At 39.0% G+C, this 24,109-nt stretch overlaps 1 protein-coding gene across 1 annotated transcript in view; it reads left to right on the top strand.

Moving 5' to 3' along the window:
* The window catches only part of LOC125344541 (nuclear receptor coactivator 2-like), a gene marked incomplete at its 3' end in the record, with an annotated part of 87,150 nt that overhangs the window by 30,751 nt on the left and 32,290 nt on the right, over positions 1 to 24,109 (top strand). Inside the window, exons 3-7 of the mRNA XM_048337037.1 lie at positions 12,619 to 12,722; positions 16,214 to 16,391; positions 19,479 to 19,667; positions 22,733 to 22,834; positions 23,702 to 23,845. Of these exons, the coding sequence (XP_048192994.1) occupies positions 12,619 to 12,722; positions 16,214 to 16,391; positions 19,479 to 19,667; positions 22,733 to 22,834; positions 23,702 to 23,845 (717 nt within the window). The remainder of the gene's footprint in view (positions 1 to 12,618; positions 12,723 to 16,213; positions 16,392 to 19,478; positions 19,668 to 22,732; positions 22,835 to 23,701; positions 23,846 to 24,109) is intronic.

Below are 24,109 nucleotides of genomic sequence, written 5' to 3'. Positions count from 1 at the left end.
ATGTACTCATTACCTAACTTATGAAAAGGTAACTTGTTTATATATTGCCTTAATAATAACGATAAAACTATATATATGTATATATATGTATGTATTTTTTTTTAAGAAGAATGAGTTTGGGCTGGGTGCTGGTGGCTCACATCTGTAATCCTAGCTACTCAGGAGTCTGAGACTTAAGTTCAAAGCCAGCCTGGGCAGGAAAGTCTGTGAGACTCGATTAACCACCAGGAAACCAGTAGTGGATCTGTGTCTCAAAGTGGTAGAGCACTTGCCTTGAGCAAAACAGCTCAGGGACAATGCCCAAGCCCTGAGTTCAAGTCCTATGACCAACAACAACAACAACAAAAAGATTAAGTTTAATACTCAAAGTGCAGCAGAAGGACTATGGATACAGCTAAGTGGTTAATAAGAGCATTTGCCTAGGATGTCCAACAAAGCCCTGGGTTTGTCCCCCAACACCACAAGAAAATTTCAGGCAACAGAGTTATTCTCTAATACATAGCTAACAATGCATGGGGAGACATGATATAGAGGAGAAGACACATTTTCTTCGGCACTGGAAATTAGCATCTCGTTCTCCAATTTAAAAACACCATCTAAAATAATGAGATTTCATAAGATTTCGATCATGAAACTCTGGAACTAGCTCTGTACTGTGGAGTTCACTGAAGGGTATTTTTGTAACTGAATTTTATTTTTATGGTCAATGGATGCAAAATATAGAAAACCAAATATAGTTTGTGATCACTGAGAAAATTGCCTAATTTAGTGTTTTAGTATAGTAATGCTGTACTTACAGACATATAAATATATCTTAAGGATTTAAGCTTATTTTTATCTCCTACATAAAAAAGCAACATACTCATTACTGAAATGCTCTGTCAAGATACCAGCATATGTCCAATTAGCATAATACTAAATTTCAAGAGTCCTTTTAGTCTTCCTCTTTCTGCCTCTGTCTTCCAGCGTCCCTCCTCCTCCTCCTCCTTCTCCTCCTCCTCCTCCTCCTTCTATTTAATTTTAAAAGTTAGGTAGAAATTACATATATTCCAAACATGCTCATGAAGAGAAAAGTGAGTTCCTTATTTCTGGTATTTCTTTAAGTCACAAGTAATAAAAAGTCCTCATTCTCCTAATGTTACCTAAATTGCATTTGTGTAAGCAAGCATTGCAACATTTTGTCCAAAGTTCTTTTACAGTCTTTAGACTCATTTGGAGTTTTCTTTCAAGTTACGTGTTCTACTATTTCAAAATGATCAAATGAAAATGTTCAGGGTTTTTGTTTTTGTTTTTAAGTAAGAGATTGCTAGAGCTACAGCTCAATTGAGCTTTTTGCCAGTATTCCTAAGTGCTGTTTTTCAAGGCTAGACTGAAATTTTTTAGTAGCTTAAAGTCACACATCCATTACCATGTGTCTCTTTGTTGCATCTACATGTATATCCCACAGCATAGGAAAAATATTTTCAGCTGTGACCAGCTGTTTTTCTCTCCACTCTCAAAATTAGTTCCTTGCAGTTAAGACCTTGTCATTCATTTAATTGTAATTGTTTTGCTCCTGGCAAAAGTCCCAGCTTTCTACCAGAGGCTTGTTCACTTTGCTTGAACCCATCTTGCAGGCCCAGATAGGACACCGAGGCCCATCTCCCAGGCAATGTCCCCCCTCCTCACATACACCACTCAAACGATGACACTAGTATTTGCTTCTGTTCCTTGTCTTTTTTTTTTTTTCTCAAATTTTTATTATCAAACTGACGTACAGAGAGGTTACAGTGTCATACGTTGGGCATTGGATACATTTCTTGTACTGTTTGTTGCCTTGTCCCTCATGCCCCCCTCCCTCCCCCCTTTCCCTCCCCCCCCAGTTGTTCAGTTCACTTACAGCAAACAGTTTTACAAGTATTGCTTTTGTAGTTATTTCTCTTTTTTTACCCTGTGTCTCTCGAATTTGGTATTCCCTTTGAATTTCCTACTTCCAATACCAGTAAACACGGTTTCCAATATACTCAGATAAGATTACAGAGATAGTGTAGGTACAAACATAGGAAGGTGATACAAAACATCATCAATAATAGAAACTACACATACACATAGGACGTTGAAAGTAGTTATAACTGTGATATATCACTTGTTTCCATATCATGGAGTTCATTTCACTTAGCATCATCTTATGTGTTTCTAAGGGTATAGCTATTGGGCCTTGTGATGCTCTGCTATGGCTTGCCTAAACCTGTACTAATTATTCCCAATAAGGGAGGCCATAGAGTCCATGTTTCTTTGGGTCTGGCTCACTTCACTTAGTATAACTTTTTCCAAGTCCTTCCATTTCCTTACAAATGGAACAATGTCATTCTTTCTGATAGAGGCATAAAATTCCATTGTGTAAATGTACCACATTTTCCTGATCCATTCATCTATGGAGGGGCATCTGGGTTGGTTCCAGCTTCTCGCTATGACAAACTGTGCTGCGATGAACATTGTTGTGCTGGTGGCATTACTGTGATTTTGTTTGTGGTCTTTTGGATAGATACCCAACAGTGGGGCTGCTGGGTCATAGGGGAGTTCTATATTGAGCCTTCTGAGGAATCTCCATACTGCTTGCCAGAGTGGCTGAACCAGTTTACATTCCCACCAACAATGAAGTAGGGTTCCCTTTTGGCCACATCCCCTCCAACAATTGTTATTATTAATTTTCTTGATATATGACATTCTTGCTGGGGTGAGATGGAATCTCAATGTTGTTTTGATTTGCATTTCCTTTATGGCCAGTGATGTAGAGCATTTTTTCATATGTCTATTGGCCATTCTCATTTCCTCATCAGAGAAGTTTCTTTGTAAGTCTTTAGCCCACTTGATGAGGGGGCTATTTGTTCTTTGCAGTTTTGTTTTGGAAGAAGGTAATTTTTTTAGTTCTGCATATATTTTAGAGATGAGGCCTTTGTCTGTTGAATGTCCGGTAAAGATTTTCTCCCAGTCTGTGGGCTTTCTGTTTATCTTGAGAGCTATGTCCTTTGCCGTGCAGAAGCTCTGAAGTTTGATGCAGTCCCATTTGTCCAACCTTTCTTTGATTTGTAGCATTTCAGGGTCTTTGTTAAGGAAGTTCCGTCCTGTGCCAAGGAGCCCAAGTGTTTCTCCTACTCCTTCCTTTAGTGTCTTCAGGGTGCCTGTTTTGATTTCAAGGTCTTTAATCCATTTGGAATTGATTTTGGTGCAGGGTGATATATAAGGATCTAGTTTTAGTTTGTTGCATGTGTTGAGCCAGTTTTGCCAGCACCACTTGTTAAAGAGGCTATCTTTCTTCCATACTATTGTTTTAGCTCCTTTATCAAAGATTAAGTAGGCATAGTTCTGTGGGTTTAATTCTGGGTCTTCAATTCTGTTCCATTGGTCTTCAGGCCTGTTCCGGTGCCAATACCAAGCTGTTTTTATTACTATAGCTTTATAATACAGCTTGAAGTTGGGTATTGTAATTCCTCCAGCACTGTTCTTTCTGCTTAGGAGTGTTTTTGCTATTCTAGGTCTTTTATTATTCCATATGAATTTCTGGATTGCTTCCTCTATTTCATTAAAGAATGGTGTTGGGATATTAATGGGTATTGCATTGAATTTGTAGATAGCCTTTGGCAATATTGCCATTTTGATTATATTAATCCTCCCAATCCAGGAGCATGGGAGGTTTTTCCATTTTCTTAGTTCTGACTTAATTTCATTTTTCAAGCTTTTAAAGTTCTCTTCAAAGAGGTCTTTCACTTCTTTGGTTAAGGTTATTCCTAGGTATTTTATGTTTTTGGGGGCTATTGCAAAAGGAGTTGCTTTCCTGATTTCAGCCTCGGTCTTCGGGTTGTTAGCATAGAGAAAGGCCGTTGATTTTTGAAGGTTTATTTTATATCCTGCAACTTTGCCAAAGTTTTGTATCAGCTCTAGTAGCTTGGGGGTAGAGTCTATGGGATTCTTTAGGTATAGGATCATGTCATCTGCGAAGAGAGAAAGTTTAACTTCATCTTTTCCTATTTGGATCCCCTTTATATTCTCTTCTTGCTTAATTGCTCTGGCTAGGAATTCTAGTACTATGTTGAAGAGCAGGGGAGAGAGTGGACATCCCTGCCTTGTTCCTGATTTTAAAGGGAATGGCTTTAGTTTTTCACCATTTAGAGTTATGCTTGCTGTTGGTTTGTCATAAACTGCCTTGATTATATTCAGGAATGTTCCCTGGAATCCCAGTTTTTCCAGGGCTTTTAGCATAAATGGGTGCTGGATTTTATCGAACGCTTTTTCCGCATCCAGCGATAAAACCATGTGGTTCTTTACCTTGCTCTGGTTGATGTGGTGGATTACATTAATTGACTTGCGTATATTAAACCAGCTTTGCATCCCTGGGATGAATCCAGTTTGATCGTGGTGTATGATTTTTTTGATGACCTGTTGAAGTCGATTGGCCAGAATTTTGTTGAGAATTTTTGCATCTATGTTCATCAGGGAGATTGGTCTGTAGTCCTCTTTCCGTGATGAGTCTCTGCCTGGTTTTGGGATGAGGGTTATACTGGCTTCATAAAATGAGTCTGGCAGTGAACGTTCTCTTTCAATTTCATTGAAGAGTTTGAGAAATATTGGAGTGAGTTCTGTTTTGAAGGCCTTGTAGAATTCTGCGGTGAATCCATCTGGACCTGGGCTTTTCTTGGATGGGAGATCATTTATTGCTGTTTCTATTTCAATACTGGATATGGGTCTGTTTAGAAGGTTTAAGTCTTCATAGTTGAGTTTGGGGGTATCAATTTTTTCTAGGAAATCATCCATTTCTTCCAAGTTCTCGAATTTGTTGGCACAAAGGTTTGCAAAATAGTCCCTTATTATTTTCTGAATTTTGGTTATTTCTGTGGTGATGCTACCTGTTTCATCTCTTATCTTGTTTATTTGAGTGTGCTGCCTTCGTTCTTTGGTCAGGTTTGCCAGGGGTCTGTCTATCTTGTTGAGTTTTTCAAAGAACCAACTCTTTGTTTTGTTGATTCTTTCGATGGTTTTTTTTCGTCTCTAATTGATTTAATTCTGATTTGATTTTAATTATTTGCTTCCGTCTATTGACTTGGGGTTTGGCTTGCTGTTCTCTCTCCAGAAAATTAAGGTGCTTCCTTAAATTACTGAGTTGCTGTTTCTCCAGTTTGTTGATGTATGTACTCAGAGATATAAATTTTCCTCTGAGTACTGCCTTTGCTGTGTCCCAAAGGAGCTGGTACTTTGTGCCCTCAACTTGGTTGAAGTCCATAAACATTTGAATTTCTGTTTTAATTTCTTCAATGATCCACTGATGGTTCAGCAGTGTGTTCTTTAGTCTCCATGAATTGTGGGATTTTCTGTGGTGGCTGAATGAGTTGAGCTCTAATTTTATTCCATTGTGGTCTGAAAGAATGCAGGGAATGATTTTGATACTTCTGAATTTGTACAGCTTTTCTTTGTGCCCTAAGATGTGATCTATTTTGGAGAATGTTCCGTGTGCTGCCGAAAAGAATGTGTATTCTGTCCTTGCTGGGTGGAATATTCTGTAGATGTCGATTAAGTCTAGTTGGTCTATGCAATTGTTTAGTTCTGTGGTTTCTTTGTTCAGTTTTTGGCGTGTTGATCTGTCCAGAGGTGATAGTGGAGTGTTAAAGTCCCCCACTATCATTGTGTTTGGGTCTATGAATGTTTTTAGAGCCAGTAGTGTTTGTTTGATGAAGTTGGGTGCTCCTGCATTTGGCGTGTAGATATTTAGGATGGTTATTTCTTCCTGTTGGAGAGATCCTTTTACTAGTATGTAGTAACCTTCTTTGTCTCTTCTTACCTTTTTTAATTTGAAGTCAATTTTGTCTGATACTAGGATTGCAACTCCAGCCTGCTTATGGGGGCCATTTGCTTGATAGATTTGTTTCCAGCCTTTCACTTTTAGAAGATGTTTACTTTTGCTGGATAGATGTGTCTCTTGGAGGCAGCAGAAAGATGGATCTTGATTTTTGATCCAACTTATGAGCCTATGTCGTTTGATTGGAGAATTAAGTCCATTAATGTTGACAGTTAGGATTGAGAGGTGATCGTTTGTTCCTTTCATTATCACTGTCTTGTTTAAAGCTGTGTCTTCCCATTTCTTGATCTAGTGTTTACTAATTAGGGTTCATTTCTCTGTGTTGGGATCCTGATTATTTTCCCTGTATAGTACATCTTTAAGGATTTTGTGTAAAGCTGGTTTGGTGGAGATATATTGTTTCAGTTTTTCCTTATTGTGGAAGACTTTTATTTGACCTTCGGCTATGAAGGAGAGTTTGGCGGGGTACAGAATTCTTGGTTGGTAGTTATTTTTATTTAGAGTTTGGTATACTTCATTCCAGGCTCTCCTTGCTTTCATGGTCTCTGCTGAGAAGTCTGGGGTAATTCTGATTGCTTTTCCTTTATATGTGATTGTTTTCTTTGCCCTAACAGCTTTGAGTATTTTTTCCTTGCACTCTGCTGAAGCTGTTTTGATCACAATGTGTCGGTGGGAAGTCCTATTCTGGTCTGGTCGATTTGGGGTTCTAAATGCTTCTTGTATCTGTATAGGCCTTTCCTTCTGGATATTTGGGAAGTTCTCAGCTAATATTCTGTTAAATAGGTTGCCTATCCCATTAACCTCTTTCTCCAAGTTTTCCTCAATACCTATTATCCTTCAATTGGGCTTCCTGATTGTGTCTTGAATCTCCTGTAGCGATCTGTTTTGTTGCTTGGACTGGATTTGTATTGATTTTTGATCTTTCTCCATAGAATCTAAGGAATCTTCAGCTCCTGAGATTCGATCCTCTGCTTCAGTTAGTCGGGACTGTAGGCTAACTACTTGATTTCGAATCTCTTTTCCTTCTGACTGGTCTTTCCTGATGTTTTCCATGTCATTTCTTAGGTCCTGTATGGACTTCTTTACTTCATTAACTTCATTACTTTGGTTTTGAGTGTTGTCTCTCAAATCTTTAAGTTGGGTAGCTATCTTTTCATTTGACTCTTGAAGCTCACTTATCTTTCTATTTGTGGATGCCATGAAATTCTCCATTAATTTTTGCTTTGCCTCCTCACGCTCTAACATAATTGACTGAAGAGATTCAAACTTTTCATTTATCATGTTTATCAGTAAACTTTGTAGAGCATTTTGTGGGTTTTCTTCTATGTTTTTGATTGACTGCTCTGCTTCCTGCTTGTTTTGGGTGGGGGATAAGACTTCATTATTTGCCATCTTTCTTGTGTTTCTTCTGCCCATTTGAATTGGGAATGCCAGTCTACCAGCACCTGTGAGCACTGTTTAAGACCCAAAGCAGCCCTTACCAAGCACTGTTGTGTAAATCTTACAATTTCACAATTATAAACAGATAACTTGTATATCTGTCTATAAAGTTAGATTTGGTGTTCCTAAAGAATACAATTTCAATATAACATCTGATCCTGGGCCCTGTATTCAGTAGTTACTTATTTACTGTTACAACCTTATACGCAATTCTTGTTTTTATATTAAGTTCTATTAGGACTGGCTTTCTCTATGAACCCCTTTGATTCACTCGTATTAAGCTGGGATATCCTCTATCCAATAACCAGGAGTCAATGGAACCTGGAGGTCCAGGCAGTAAGTCCGGAGGGTAAGTTGGAGGTAGTAAAGAGAATAGAGTAAAGTGTATTGGGGGGGGGTGGTGGTGGTGATTTTGGTTTAGTTTCAGTGATGTGGAAATGTGGAGAAGAGTAGAATCAGTAGAAAGAACATTCATAAAATGACAGACACTGGAGAGTTAGCAGAAAAGGGTGTAGGTGTTATTTATAGGAAAGTAATTTTTATAGGAAGAGGACGCAACGAGAGAAACGAAGTAAAAAAACTGGAAGACAGATACACAAAACAGAGAAAAATTATTTAACACGGAAGTATAAGTAAATAAAAAGGAAAATAACAGAAAAGGAACAAACCTAGCAAATAAACAAACACAAAAAAAAAAACTTGATAAAACAAACCAGTAAAAATGGAAAACAAACAAACAAAAAAAAACCAAAAAAAAAAAACAGCCAATGATGTTTCAGGTGTGAAAAAATTAAAAAGAAAATTTAAAAGAAAAGTTAAAAAAAAATGTTTGAAAAGAAAAAGAAACCAGTCTCTCGTTTCCCTGCAATGGACTGCAGTCTATTTTCCTGATTGGCTGGTTTGACTTGATTTCAGTTGGCAAGGGGTGGTTCTGTTCTGACTTTCTCCCCTGTTGGTGCAATCGTGGGTCTCTGAGGTTCGCACAGCTTGCAGGCAGGCCTTGGGCGTCCTCTGTCGATGGGGACGTGGGCAGTCACAGGAACTGTGGCTCCTCTGTCTGCTGTGGGGCCGCTGCCTTTGATGCCTGGACTTGACTAGACTGTGAACTCAGCAGAGCGTGGCGCCTCTAGCCTGTTTTGCTCCACTAAGAGTTGCTTGCCTGAGGGAGGCGGCCTCCTTGGCATAGGTAGCTATGGAATGCAGCTCCGTTTTGGGCTGGGAATTAGTTTCCTCTGTGACGGGACCGTTTAGCTGTCCCCGGAACTGTTTGTTCCTCCGTCTGTTGTTTCCGCGCCCCTGGTAGCTGCTCGCAGCTTTTGCTTTAAGTTTAGAAGTTCCGGCGGGCAGGGCGGGGCTTCTCTGGCTAGGCCCCAGACTCGCCTCCCACCAGGGCAGGGGGTGTTCTTCTGGGCGGAGCTGGTTCTCACTGATTCCGCCCCTCCTGCCCTTTTCAAAGATGGCTTTTTTGACTTCGCTTTCCCCAGGCCTGCTTCAGTTCCAGTCTGGTCTGACCCTATGCCAGTGGCAAAGATGGCGCTTTGCTCTGGCGGTGGGGACAGGGATCCCTTCCAGAAGCTGGACTGTGGGCACAAGCGAGAGTAATTTTTTTTTTTTTTTGCGGGGTACTCACGCTGTCTCTGCGATGTCAGGTCCTCCGTGCTCGGCTGCCGTCTGGAATATTTCTCGCTTTAGCTGCGCGGAGTGCTGGGGGCTGTGCCCGGCACTGTGCTGGAGCCGGCTCTGGCGCGGCGGCGGGACACCGCCCAGAGCTCAAAACTGTGTTTTCAGACCAGCAAAGTCGATTTTTCCTTCCTGTAGAGAATCCCTGTACTGTTAGAACTTACTTTGGCTGTCTATCTCGGAGAAACAGTTTCTATGAGGTGAGAAAACTACGATATCGGAGGGAGCTCTGCAGGGCACAGCCGCTCCTCCGCCGTCTTCCGTGAGTCTTGTTCCTTGTCTTTTAAACATTTATCAGTTTAATAGTATAAAGGGCTTATTTTGTTATTATAAATAATATTTCAGAGTAATCTTTTTACCTAACTACCCCAGTCATGCACCAAACAAATTTTATCTTAAATAAAGTATCTCCTAATTTAAAATGTAGACCCTTATCTTACATTATATTTTATTTAAAATTCCTAAAAAATACTGTGCCAGTTTGGTACTGATTCTACATATCTCATAAAACCCTAAATTTTGGGCTGGGGATATGGCCTAGTGGCAAGAGTGCCTGCCTCGGATACACGAGGCCCTAGGTTCGATTCCCCAGCACCACATATACAGAAAATCGCCAGAAGCGGTGCTGTGGCTCAAGCGGCAGAGTGCTAGCCTTGAGCGGGAAGAAGCCAGGGACAGTGCTCAGGCCCTGAGTCCAAGGCCCAGGACTGGCAAAAAAAAAAAAAAAACCCTAAATTTTTGCCTTGAGCATGTTACTATACTGTTACTAGACTGTCCTGGATTCCCTCCACATTCCCACAATGCACCAAGAGCCCAAGGAAGGGTAATATAAGCCCTATCCATAGCTAGTGAGATTACACATAGAGCAATGTGGGTGGAATCACGTGAGGTAAGTCCAGGACTGCTCTTCAGCCAAATGTCACCTGAAAATTAGTTAAAGGAACAGATACAGGACATAGGACATGTCCTGTCCTTGCACTGTGAGTAAAAGAGGAAGCAGAACCTGAGAAATCGATAGCTTACAAATGAAATGATCAAATGTTACATATGATTCGGGTTCTACTTGGAATGAAAGAGATTCTAGAAAAAATGGAGGGAAGGATGTCCTATGTATGAAGTGACATTTATTTATTTAGTTATCTGTTAATAATTGAATTCAGTTCAGCAATTCATGTGTACAGTGTATTTTTTAAAATTTCTTTATTGTATGGTAAAGGTGATATACTGAGGGGTTACATAAATCAGATAAAGAGTACATTTCTTTTTGAACAGTGCCACCCTGCACGATGCATCTTAGTCACCCCTTCTATCATTCTCCCCTGAATCTAGCTATCCCAACGGCACCTATTCTCTCAAGTTTCCTAGTTCCGTTTTCACATATATACATTGAGTGTTATGAATATATTCCCCACCATTCCTTCGTCTTTTTTGCTCAGAACCAGTGTTCTAACACTTGAACCACATCCTATTTGTGGCTTTTTTCTGGTTAAATGGAGATAAATCTCATGGACTTGTTGGCTGGGGCTGGCTTCTAACCACAATTCTCAGATCTTGGCCTCATGAGGAACTATGATTTATAAATGAGAGCCATGGTGCTCAGTTTTATTTCATTTATTCTTGATTCAGTGTATGATATACCAAAGGCAAGCAAGGAAACTGAAGCTTTAAAAGTGGCTAGCTATGAGCCAGACTTGTACCAAGTCATCTTCTTCTTCCAGTGATAAATGCATCATGGGAGCTTACCATCATGAGACTGGAAAAATTTGGTGGACCTGAATAATTCATTAATTCTTCTCTAGGTTCCAGAAATCGGTCTTTATTTTCAAAATATTGTATGAAACCATTTTTCAAATTATATTCAGGGAAACAAATTGATTGTGTTATTTGTACTATGTTGAATTTTTTTTGCATTTAATTATCTCACTGTGTGTATGAGGTTCTAAGGAGACTCCCATTGAGGAATGAATGCTCAGGATGAGTAGAGCTCAGTACTGTACATCAACCACATGATTCATTTTTCTCATAACACTGCCCAATTTCTGCCATGCCATCTTTCAGAAAATATAATTTGTACTATATCCGTTAGACTAAGCATATTCACTTTTGCCTTGGTTCTTGGGTAACATTTGTTTTTTGTTTTGTTTTTCACGAAATTCAGGGCAACACGATCACACAATGATTTAAAACACAGCTGATAACCAAATGAGTGCTGTATTAGCCAAGCTTCATAAACATTTTCTGTGTGTGTTTCCCAGGGGCGTGAACTTTGGGTCTAGGCACTGTCCCTACACTTTTTTGCTGAAGACTAGCGTTCTATCACTTGAGCCACAGCTCTACTTTCAGTTTTTTTAGTGATTATTTGGAAATAAGAGTTTCATGGACTTTCCTGTCCCAGCTGACCTTGAACCAGGCTCCTCAGATCTCAGCCTCCTGATTAGCTAGAATTATAAGCATGAAACACTGGTGCTTGGCTAAAAATTTTTTATTTTGAAATTTCTTTTGATTTAAAAAAAGTTTTTTGAACCACACTTGGTCAAAACTGTAATATGTATGTGAATACAGTAGGTTTACTATAAAATGTTCATGTGCGGTGTTACAAATAATTGGCACACCCTTTTTGTGTTGTTTTCTAGAGAGTTGTTGACAGATATATTACATTTTAAACCTTGTGGTGCTCTTGAAATAACTAGCTTATACATATATTGATAAATATGCATCTCTTTCTCCCATGAGCTTTTTCACTAAATATCCTTGTGGGGTGTCTTGTGGGCCTTAAGTTTCAGTCCTGGAGCACTACATTGGCACCTCTGTAGCAGATCAGAGCATAGCTATTGGTCTTCTCTGAGTAAAATGCCAGATAAGGCCCTCTCCCTCTGCTTTAAATCATTAAGCCTTTTTTTTTTTTTTTTTTTTTTTTTGGCCAGTCCTGGGCCTTGGACTCAGGGCCTGAGCACTGTCCCTGGCTTCTTCCCGCTCAAGGCTAGCACTCTGCCACTTGAGCCACAGCGCCGCTTCTGGCCGTTTTCTGTATATGTGGTTCTGGGGAATCGAACCTAGGGCCTCGTGTATCCGAGGCAGGCACTCTTGCCACTAGGCTATATCCCCAGCCATCATTAAGCCTTTTGAACAAGGTAGAGACCATGTCTTTAAACTTCAGTGTGAGCAGATTGGAGTAGTAAAAGTCAAGGCTGACCTCCCAGAGTGTCATGTGGGAACAACCATAGCTGGTTAAGACTTTACTATTTCTTCTCCCAAATGTGTGCAGATATATTTCTGCTAGTGCTCTTAAATTGACTTTGCAACAGACCAACCCTCCTTTATCCTAGTTTAGGGAATCTGTCCTGTAGAAACTAATTGTGCCATAGTATATAATGGTTTCATAATCTGGGGGAAAAAAATGCCAGCCAGGGACTAGCACAAAACCTCTAAACTCATTTTCTCTTCAGCCTGAAAGGGGATCTGAGCCACAGGTTCTAGAGGTGAAAAGTTAATGCCTGGCTCATGCTGCCAGCCATCTCTCCTGTTTAGGAGCAATGGGAGTGTACTCTCTCTTATAGCCACGTCTGATCCCACTAGAGATTTTATAAATCATTACAATAAAAATATTTCCGTGTCACTCTGCCCTTGAAATAGTACCACCATTTAATTCGCACTTATGTTTGTTGCAGAGAAAGCAGCAGCTGCCAACATAGATGAAGTACAGAAGTTAGACGTGTCATCTACGGGGCAGGGTGTCATCGACAAGGATGCTCTGGGGCCTATGATGCTGGAGGTAGCACTTTCCTCATTTGCTTCTGTAATTTAAATGTTATTGATCTTCATATGATTAGATTTAATTTCAGGTGAATTAATTAGAGTAGAACCCACATCAGTACGACAGAGCTTGAGCTTAGTTAAATATGTGTGTATGTAAATATCTATATCCTGGCTCTTCCAGTATTAGGTTTGAAATTAACAACATAGTTAGACTAACTAGATGAGAACAAAGTCAAGTTTAAATTGTCACTTGATCACTCTTTTTGTGTGGGGGCACGCGTGTGCATGCGTGTGTGCACAAGTGTGCAAACACACCAGTACCAGGTCTTGAACTCTGGACATGGAGGTTATCCCTTAGCTTTTTTGCTCAAGGCTGGCACTCTACCTCTTGAGACACAGCTCCACTTGTGGCTTGTTTGGGTGGCTAATTGAAGAAAATAATCTCACAGACATTCCTGTTTGTCTGGCTTCAAACCTTGATCCTCAAATCTCAACCTTTTCAGTAGATTGGTTTGCAGATGTGAATCACAGGTGCCTGGCAAGTACTCACTTTTGAAAAACATTTTGCAAGTCCTATTACATTCTGTGATAAATTTTAATCTGAAGTATTCCCAGTCTTAAGTTTTATGTGTACCATATACCTAAGCCTTTATAAACAGATTAGAACTCAAGAACCAAAGAGGAGCGTCATGCTTTTTATGCATACTTCTTCAGATATGCTGGTTTATCTAAAAAAATAAAGTTGAAATAAGAGATAAAAGGAACACTGAAGATAAAGCAGAGTTGATGGTTGACCTTAACTGCCTCTGTATTAACTTTGAGAAGTTAGATGACCAACTACTGTTGAGGATGTATAGCACCAGCTTTCCTATCTTACTAACTTGTACAAAATTCAAAGTGCTTTGCTATACCTGTTTTAAAATTAAAATTTAAGGTGTGGGATATAGTAAGATGAGAGGGAACAATGTCAGTGACTATATAACAAGAAACTGTAGAACCTGAGACATAAATTATGTCAGTTCTCAAGATCATTTACTCTGCTGATAGGCTGAGGCTGGAAAGTACTGCATCGCCAGAAGCTGCAGCATTGTCATTATGAATCAATTCACTCACTGCAGCACCCTCACAGATATAAGAAATTAGGATTTTTAAAACAGCCAGTACTCTTCCAATCTTACTGTCTTTTTTTTTCAGTTGGTTCATAGATATTTATTTTTAGAAAATCTAATTCTATGAAAATCTACTGTATAATGGAGGGCAGGAGGGAGGGAAGAGACAGGAAAGATTAAAGATCATCTGTCCCACTAGTTGTACTTAGAAATAACAAAACTTGTTCCCTGGGGCTGGACCTGCTGTCCAAGAGGCTTTCAATGACTCTGTGTTGAGCTTTGTTTATCTTCTCTTGAATCACTGGCTTGAAAACATTCAACCACCATTTCCAGGGAAAAAAACAGAACCACGTTTAGCCTGATTTTTCCCTACTCATCCAGGCAGTAGAAAGCCAGAGAACGCCACTTGCATTTGGTTATTAGAAGCACATAATGAAAACTTGTAACCATGTGGATGATTTGGAATTACATGAAAGAAAGTGGGTGATTTCCTTTGGAAAATTGTTGATCTACAAACAAGAAGTTGATTTGAAAATTATTGGAATCTAAATTGTTAGAACTGGGAAGTTTCCACATACCGTGTTTATTTATTATGTCTGGGAGGAGGTTTGGGGATTACAGTGGGAACTCCTGGGAAGACGTGAGACATCTAAAAAGAAACTTAAAAAGAAGCTTAGTATAATTTCGGTCTGCAACTCAAGCCATTTGAGAACAAGTTCATTGTACAAACTGGATTGCTAGATCAGCAAACCTGATTAAATAAAATGAAGCCAACATTTTTGCTATTTCAAAATTATCTGAGAAGTCAATGCATTGAGCCAAGTACATGTGTAGAACATTAGTGCTAAATATATTAGAAAACGTTTGGATGAGTCTAGGGACTTATGACTTGAATTTACATTTTTACTCCTGTTTACATGTAATTATTTCAACAGAGAAAACATGTTCCTGTCGAGCTGTGCTGAGGCCTAGATGCACACTCATGCTTACATCATAGCATAGTGGTTTCTAGGCAACAGAACCAAATGTCAGCTTTTTTTTTTTTTATCAGACCATATTGTAGTGAGCTTTAAAAAAAATACTTATGAGATGAACCACTTCCATCTTTCAGTTTTATTAGGCCACAAATCAGTCTTTTTACCATGGTACAAAGCAATAGGAAGCAACATGCACTTTCAAAAATGAATGAGAGGTAATATAATTATGAAAACCCTTGTTGAATATGCAGCTAAAACAGTGAGTTTAGAAGGCACTGAACTAATCACCTGACTGCCTTCCTGTTCACTACTACTACTACCAATGCACAAAATTTTACAGGCTTCATGCTGGCCTACTATGGAAAAACCAATTAATGATAGTTTTTTGCTTTGCCCTGAGTATGGTTCATACAATTGACTAAACGTAACAGAAATTTTTAGAAAATAAACAATGTTAATTTAATTTTTTAAAAAGAAAGAATGCGGGGCTGGGAATATGGCCTAGTGGTAAAGTGCTTGACTCATATACATGAAGCCCTGGGTTCAATTCCTCAGCACCACATATATAGAAAAAAAGCCAGAAGTGGCGCTGTGGCTCAAATGGAGCCTTGAGCAAAAGAAGCTCAGGGACAGTGCCTAGGCCCTGGGTTCAAGCCCCAGAACTGGCCAAAAAAAAAAAAAGGAATAAGAAAGAATGCCTGATGCCAGTGGCTCATTCCTGTAATTTTAGCTGCTCATGAGGCTGAGATCTGAGGATCATGATTCAAAGCCACTTTGGACAGGAAAACCATGAGACCCTTATCTTCAATTAATCATCAAAAAGCCAGAAGTGGAAGTGTGGCTCAAGTGGCAGAGCACTAGCCTTGAACAGAAAAGCTCAGGAATAGTACCCCTAGGCCCTAGTTCAAGCCCCAGAATCAGCAAAAAAAAAAAAAAAAAAGGAGCTTCAACTGATTATCTTATGGCCTTTGGTCATTGTTTTTGGTCTTAGAGGGAAAAGTCTCATTGACCCCTTACTCCTATTGCAATAGGAGTAATTGCAGGAGTAATAGGAGTTACTGCAGTTTTCCTAATGCAAAAACATATGAAACAAAGGACTGTGTATTGGGTTAGTAACATCAGAGTTGTGCTGAGTCGTATGGAGTAGTTCTTTTTCATCTTTGAAATACAGAAAAATGATGCCTATTCACTTTTATTTGGTAGTAATTATGGCTTGATAACTCTGGTGTTTATCACTTAACTTAATCTAAGATGGATTCATTTTTCTTTTCAAATTGGTAACGGGGCTAGGGATATATTTTTCCCATCCATATATAAATTGTTTCCCTTGAAGAGATCCTTCTCTTCTTAAAAAAATGCATATAATACTTAATATATATACATACATACATAAATATATAACCATTTGTCTTCTTCTCCAGGCCCTTGATGGGTTCTTCTTTGTGGTGAATCTGGAAGGCAACGTGGTGTTTGTTTCAGAGAATGTGACACAATATCTAAGGTATAACCAGGAAGAGCTGATGAACAAAAGCGTATACAGCATCCTGCACGTTGGGGACCACACTGAATTTGTCAGAAACCTGCTGCCAAAGTCTATAGGTGAATGACATTCTGCTGTCTGCTGGGCCTCTGTCCCCTGCCCCCCTCATGATATTTTTATATATATTGTTGTGGTTGGAATGGATAAAATAGATCTATATTTGTGAGTTGGGAATTAGAGAGACTTGGTAGGATTTAGAGGTAGGTACTTAAATATTTAACATTAGACGTCATGAAAAGAAGGATGTCTTTGGAAACTGACCTTGACTTCAATGGTTCTTTCAATCCTATATTTAAAGTACATGAAAATTATTCATATGACAAGTACTCATGACAACTATCTTCAGAAGTTTTGTTTATTTGTTTTGTTTTTGTTTTTTAAATAAGGTAATAGGGCAGAAGGAATGGCTAAAATGGCCCTGAGTTCAAACCCCAGTACCAACAAAAACAAGAGAGAAAGAGAGAAAGAAGGTAACAAATTGTCTCACCTCTCCCTATCCAATACTAGCACCTTGAATTTGTCCACCTGAAAAGTAGGTCACGAGAAGTTAGATTGAGCTCGTTTTGAGTCCTTCTGGTAAAAACGAGTATGCTGTGTATGTATACAAAATTCTACAAATAAAATACCCAAGAACAAGTGGCATAGAGAGAGGTTCCAGCACATTATTCATTATTCCTGCAGCCCCAATGGGCTCTTTCCATCTTAAACACTGCCTCCATAGCCCACTCACCATGGCTCAGAGTCCCTGCTTCTTCAGCTTGCCTTGGAGATACTGCCCAGAAGTGTATGATGATTAAGGACCACCTTCTGCAGTGAGGATCACAGCGTGGGCCCACATTAGTTGCTGCCTTGGAGCACTGTGATTCCCACTTAGTCAGTGCTTCTTCGTAAATATTCTCACTTAAACTGATGATGCTAAGAACATCTTCACAGATAAAAGGAGTGCATATTGTAGTACAGAATAAGGTCAGGTCTGAATTGGCAAGTGTTTCTATTCTTTTTCTTAAAACCGTTTATATTAGCAGGTCTTATTATCATCAAAGTACATAGGAACAATCCTTTTCAAATTCCATTATGGGTAACTTTTCCTTGACAGGATAACCCTTTGTTCAAAGCATCTGCAATATTAATACACAATTTAGGAATACTAGAGTGGGATTCCTTTATTATATTCTCTAATAAATGAAGAAGAAAATGAATCTCTAATTTCAAGTAATGTATATTTTCAGATCTCTTCAGTGATTTCATGTCTTTCAAAGGACCTATACTTATTAATTCACTTCTCTAAAGAGCTCATTGCCTTACTTTATATAATATCATTCTTTTTTACTTTCAACTAGCATTAATCCAAATCAATAAGAACGCTTCTACTTTTTTTCCCCATTAATTGCCTTATATAGTTTCCATGATGTGAATAAGCTTTTACAAGTGATGATAGTGAAATAAGGGTGTCAAATGTCTTAGGAAAATGTAGAATGCTGGTTGTGGGTCCTTCCATAATTTTAACAAGTCTTACAGTTAACTTGATGTTCCCTGTTTTCTTGTCTAGAGCTTCTTTAATTTCCCTACAGCCTAGAAGCCAGGGGTTTAGCAGTAGCTTTACCATACAGCTACTGTGTATAGTGCTCATTGACTAGTGACTTAGACAGGCATATTTGCTTTTCTTTGGGCTTGCTACTTTTTATGTTCTTTTCGTATTTCTACTGGTCCTAAAAATTTTTAATAAATATAATGAATGGCAAAGAAAAGAAAACCACAGTAACAGGATTGATACTTCATGCAAGTTGAACATCTAATTTCTTTCCCGATCCATAAACAATTCAGTCACTGTTTTCCATAATACATTGCAACATATGTTGACTTTAGTTCGTTTAGTTTAATATCTCTTTCATTTTTTCCTCTATTTCTTGTTTGTTTGTACCTGTCCTGGGGCTTGAACTCAGGATGTGGGTGATAGCCTTGAACTATTTTCTCAAGTTTAGCACTCTACCACTGAGCCACAGCTCCACTTCTGGCTTTTTTTTCCTCTCTTTTTTGTGGCTAATTTACGAGGCAAGTACTCTTGCCACTAGGCCATGTTCCTAGCCCCTTTTGTGGCTAATTTAAAAGTCTCATGGACAACCCCTCCCAAGCTGTCTGTGAAATAGCATCCTCAGATCTCAGCCTCCCGAGTAGCAAAGACTACAGCACTTGGCTCTATATCTCTTTCTTAAATTAATTTTTAGACTGATATATGCATTTTAAACTGAAATAGAAGGTGTGTCAAATTTTACATTTGAAAAGAAATAAACCACATTAGCATCGGGTATTGTTGAAGAACTAACTATGCATAGAGCCATTAAGAGAGACTACAGTGGAGTAGCTCAGGAGCAGCCAAGTTATTCTATACATGAAAGTTTCTATAAAATACTAGAATGATCTGTAAGACAAGGCAGAATGAGGGCTGGTGGCATAACGTAAAGGGCAAAGCACCTTCCTACCAAGTGAGAGGCTTTGTGTTTAAACCTCAGTATCCCCTCCCTCCAAAGAAAAAGGAAAGGAAAGAGAGATGAATCAGTGGATACCTGAGTAGCTAGTAAAGATCTTAGAACACAAGCTCCGTAGAGGGAGTTAGGAGCATCTGATCTTTTAGATGCCATAGCAGCAGGTGGTATGCATTGGAATGCAGGAGGTTTAAGCTGGAGAATGTACAAGATCAGTTTAGATAGATGAAATGGAATTAAATACTGAGGCCCCTTCACTAATGGAATGGCCTTTGTACTCTTGACTATATGAAGTCCAAGTTCTCTCCAGAGAACTTGACTGTATGTAACAGATCATGCCGTTCACAAGGATTGGGGATAGTAGGTAGCACATAAAACTAAGTTAAGAACTCACAGGAAAACTCAAAAATAGAAACTGTGACCTTTAATAATAAGAAAGCAAGACATGACCTTGAATAAAAATGAGTAAAAAGGAATGTAGATATTTTTAAAATTCCAAGGAGGTACCCACATTGTTAAGATGTTTATTTGAGAATTGCTTCCCTTCTAGATTATTAAAGTATTTGCAAAAGAATCAAGCCCTGTATAAAAGTAATTTGATAACTCAGCATCAGTGAATCTGATGTGGTCTCCTTGTAATGATGGTAACTCTTGCTTTGGTAGTGAACAGGGGATCTTGGTCTGGTGAACCTCCTAGGCGGAACAGCCATACCTTCAACTGTCGGATGCTGGTAAAACCTTTACCTGATTCAGAAGAAGAAGGCCATGATAACCGGGAAGCACACCAGAAATATGAACCTATGCAGTGCTTTGCTGTCTCTCAACCAAAGTCCATCAAAGAAGAAGGAGAAGGTAAGACACACGTAATGTGTCTGTGGAGTTGTTCCTGTATTGATTTCACCCCCCAAAAAATGTAGAAGCAGTTTCTGGGGCTTCTTTTCAGTTGTGCGTATTTTTAGGGTTGTGTTTTTTTTAATAAATTCATATGAGGTGTTGTTTATTTTTGGTGCCAGTTCTGGGCTTGAACTCAGGACCTCTCAGTTGACTTTTTTTAGTCAAGGCTGACAGTCTACGGTATGAGCTACACCTTCACTTCCTGCTTTTTTCTGGTTAATTGCAGATAAGAGTCTCATAGACGTTTGCTCAGGTTAGCTTCAAACTGTGATCTTCCGGATCTCAGCTTCCTGAGCCACTGAGGCATGAGCCAGCAGTGCCTGGAAGTAAATTCAGTTTTTAAGCCCCTAGAACAGCGCTGTTTAGTAGAATGTGCTTCAATGATGAAAGTGACTTATAGTCAGTGTTCAGCATAGTGGCCATGATTCACATTTCTCTTGAACACTTTAAATAAGGCATATAACCAGGGGGCTGCATTTTTAAAATTAAATTTACATTTAAACAGCCACCTGCTACTAGTGACTATGTCCAGAGCAGCTCTAGTAGTGGTTAAATGTTTGGGGAGTACCAAGTTCCTTCGAACATGTAATGCAAATAAGGCACAAAGGTGCAAATAATTTTTTTTTTGCCAGTCCTGGAGCGAGCTTGGACTCAGGGCCTATGCACTGTCCCTGAGCTTCTTTTGCCCGTTAGTAATCTAGCTCTTGAGCACAGCACCACTTCTGGCATTTTCTGTTTATGTGGTGCTGAGGAGTCAAACCCCAGGGCTTTGTGCATGGCAGGCAAGCACTCTACTGCTAAGCCACATTCCCAGCCCACAAATAATATTTTTTAATATACTTCAAAGGAATTCATGGAATCCCTCTCCATGGATGCTCAGTCTACAGCATAGTTTAGTAAAAGATATGAAAATGTGGAAAGGAGGGGCTTCAGATTATGTAAGCTCATTAGGCTGCTTACCATAAAGAAATATTAATGTAGTATGTACCCCTTCATATCCCTAAGCAAGGTGTTATACACAGCTAGATGCCACTCTGTGTAGCACAAAACAGTGTTGGAGAACACATTCCATGTGTGTAGAGAAAACAAAGTGGGAGGAACATCCTGTGCTATGTAATCAGACAGGCCAGCTTCTAATTCATCCACTTACCAGCTCTCTGACATTTTTTTAACCTCTCTGAGCATCAGTATATTCTCAATTAAAATCACTTATACCAATATCAGAATGTAATAAGGTTTAGGGCTGGGGCTGTACCTCAGTGATAAAACCCTTTGCTTAACTATATGTAAGACACTGAATAATTTTTTTTATTTTATTAAAAATAACTAAACCATAGTTGTCATTGAATACTAGCTACTTAGTACTTCTCATATAAAATGTATTTTTAAAATTTCTTTCGCAATACTGCAGTTTGCACTCAGGGCCTTGTGTTCACTTGGGTAGCTCAGTGGATTGCATCTCTACTAATTGAGCCATGTCTCCAGCCTAGTTTTCTACAGTGTCCTTACTGGCTTCAAACTGCATTCTTCTGGATTTTAGCCTCCTGCGTAGCTAAGAATTATAAGTGTGAGCCACTATATACAGCCTAAAATTTATAAATGTTTATAAACTTAAATTTTATTGAAAATGAATTATGGAACTCTACTTTTTACAACAAGAGTGTCACTAGCAGGTGTGGTGGCGTACTCCCATAATCCCAGTAGTCAGGAGACGGAGGCAATAGGATCATGAGATTGCCTGTGTTTTATATATATACATATATGTAGTATGACACTGCCTCAAAACAAAAAAGGGTCAAATGCTGCTAATTCACCTGTGATAGTATTCTAAAATAGTATAACAAAGGTACAGCTGTGCTAATTGATTATTTTGTGCTTCAGATTCAAACTTTTTTTTGCATATTTAAAATCAGATATATAACAGCAGGGTTTCTTTTTTTGTTTTGTGCTAGCGGAGATCAAACCTAGGGCCTTTTTGCATGCTAAACAAGGACTCTACCACTTTATTTTATCCCAGTGTAAAGTAAGGCTTCTGAGCCATGGTGTGCTCAAAGAACTAATGGAATTGATAACCTATAAAGTGGTTAGAAAGATGTTTATTTCATATTAAATGCTCAAAGTTTTGGTTTTTATTTTGTTGAGCTGATGATTATGTGTGGGTGATGTGCGTGTGTGTGGGTGTGGGTGTGGGTGTGGGTGTGGGTGTGTATGTGTACTTTGCTAATAATGAAACCCAGGGTCTTAGATATGCTGAACTATACCACTGATCTACACTTGTTACTCCAATGATGAATAATTTTAATTTTGAGATACTAGCTATTATTGGTTGTATTTCAAGAACCTCTTCCCAAGTTTAAGAGCAAACAGTAATAAATCAGTGACATAAGAAGATAAAAAGAGACTATTCTTTGTATCAGCCTTTTGTCCAACCTTTTTTAAATTTGAAAAAGACCTGTAATTCTAGCTAATCAGGAGACTGAGATCTGAGGATAGTGGTTCGAAGCCAGCCTAGGCAGAACAGTATGAGACTGTTATCTCTAGTTAACCAACCAACAACAACAACAACAAAAAAAAAACACAGAAGTGGAGTTGTGACTCAAGTGATAGAACTCCAGCCTTGCATAGAAAAAGCTCAGGGACAGTACCCAGGCCCTGAGTTCAAGCCCCAGTACCAACCCAGTAAATGAATTAAATAAATAAATAACTTTCATTTCAAGCTAGGTGCCTCTCACTCATGCCTGTAATTCTAGCTACTTAGGAGCTTGAGATCTGAGATCCTGGTTGAAGCTAACCCATGAGATTCTTATCTCCAGTTAAGCACTAAAAAAGCCAGAAGTTAAACTGTGGCTCAAGTGGTAGAATGCTAGCCTTGAGTCAAAAAAGCTCAGCAACAGCACCCAGGCCCTGAGGGACCTGAGTTCAAACCCCAAGACAAGCAAATATATATAACATATTTAATAATTATATAATATATACAATTTATTTTCATTACTTAAAAAAACTAACCCTGTGTATGATTTAAGATTTGCAGTCCTGTTTGATTTGTGTGGCAAGAAGAGTCCCTATGAAGGAAAGACCAGTTCTTCCCTCATCTGAAAGTTTTACTACTCGCCAGGATCTCCAAGGTAAGATTTCTTTTCAGAGAAGACAAAAAAAATTCACTCCTGAAATTTTAGGTTTTTGTGAACAAAAGAAGTATAGTTAGACGATTATCAGGAAGTTGGCTCTAGTGATTGCTGCTAGGATAGGTACTGAGGAGGGGGGGGTGGGCGGGGGCGGGGCGGAGCAGCAGCAGCCCTAGGTGGGAGCTGAATGCCCTTGGGTATAGCATGAATATCCTCAGGGTCGGTGTAGTGCACAGCCTCCATATCTACAGGTTCCACGTTTATGAATTCTCCCAAACATGAGTTCGAAATACTCAAGAAAAAGAAAAAGATTATGCCTATACTGTACAAATAATAGACATTTTTCTTGTTGTTACTCCCTAAATATATGCGAGGAGTTGAAAGTAGAGTATATATATATATATACAAGAGTGAAACTCTGTGAGTCAACCATTCAAATAGTTAGCAGACAGTTTAACTAAATGAGTATAAGGAAGCTGAAATGAGATTGTAAGAGCTGGGCCTGAGGGAAGGAAGGTGGACTAATGAAAAAAGGAACAGGGGACAAATACAGGAAGTGATGAAGTGTGAAATGAGTCTGGGTGAAGGAATAGAAAGGGTTGGGGAGAATGATGGAAGAGGTGACTCAATAAAGAATTATTGAATACTTAGATGTATATGATAAATTGTTACTCCGTGTACAATCTTTTGAATTTCAAAAGTACAAAAGTAAGCGGCTGTACATAAATATATGCAACTATTTCTGTGTCATTTTATAGAAGGACCTAACCTTGGCATCTATGGGTTTTGGTATCTACTGGGTCTCTTGAGCCAGTGTCCATAGGAATAGATGAGTCTGTGGGTATAATGCCTCCTGTTATCTCATAGGCAAGATCACCTCTCTGGATACTAGCACCATGAGGGCAGCCATGAAGCCAGGCTGGGAGGATCTAGTGAGAAGGTGCATTCAGAAGTTTCATGCACAGCATGAAGGAGAATCTGTATCCTATGCTAAAAGGCATCATCATGAAGGTAAGCTCCACTGAGCAAAACTTTTCTGGAAGGAAATATTGCATTTGCTTCCTATGGGGATCTTTGGGAAAAACAAACAGTAATTCCTGAACCTTGCCCCAAAGACAGTTGTCCTGTGTGTCATCTGGCCCACATGCTACTCAAGGATACAGAACAAGAAATGATAATGTCACAAAGACAGACAAAAGGATGGGGGAAGAACTCATTTTCTTTGCTCCTAGGGTTTCTAGACATATAACAAGTTAAAGATACCATCTAATTTAA

The sequence above is a fragment of the Perognathus longimembris genome, unplaced genomic scaffold (assembly GCF_023159225.1).
Source record: "Perognathus longimembris pacificus isolate PPM17 unplaced genomic scaffold, ASM2315922v1 HiC_scaffold_148, whole genome shotgun sequence".
Classification (NCBI taxonomy): Eukaryota; Metazoa; Chordata; class Mammalia; order Rodentia; family Heteromyidae; genus Perognathus; species Perognathus longimembris.
This window is presented reverse-complemented; position numbering and strand designations above follow the sequence as displayed.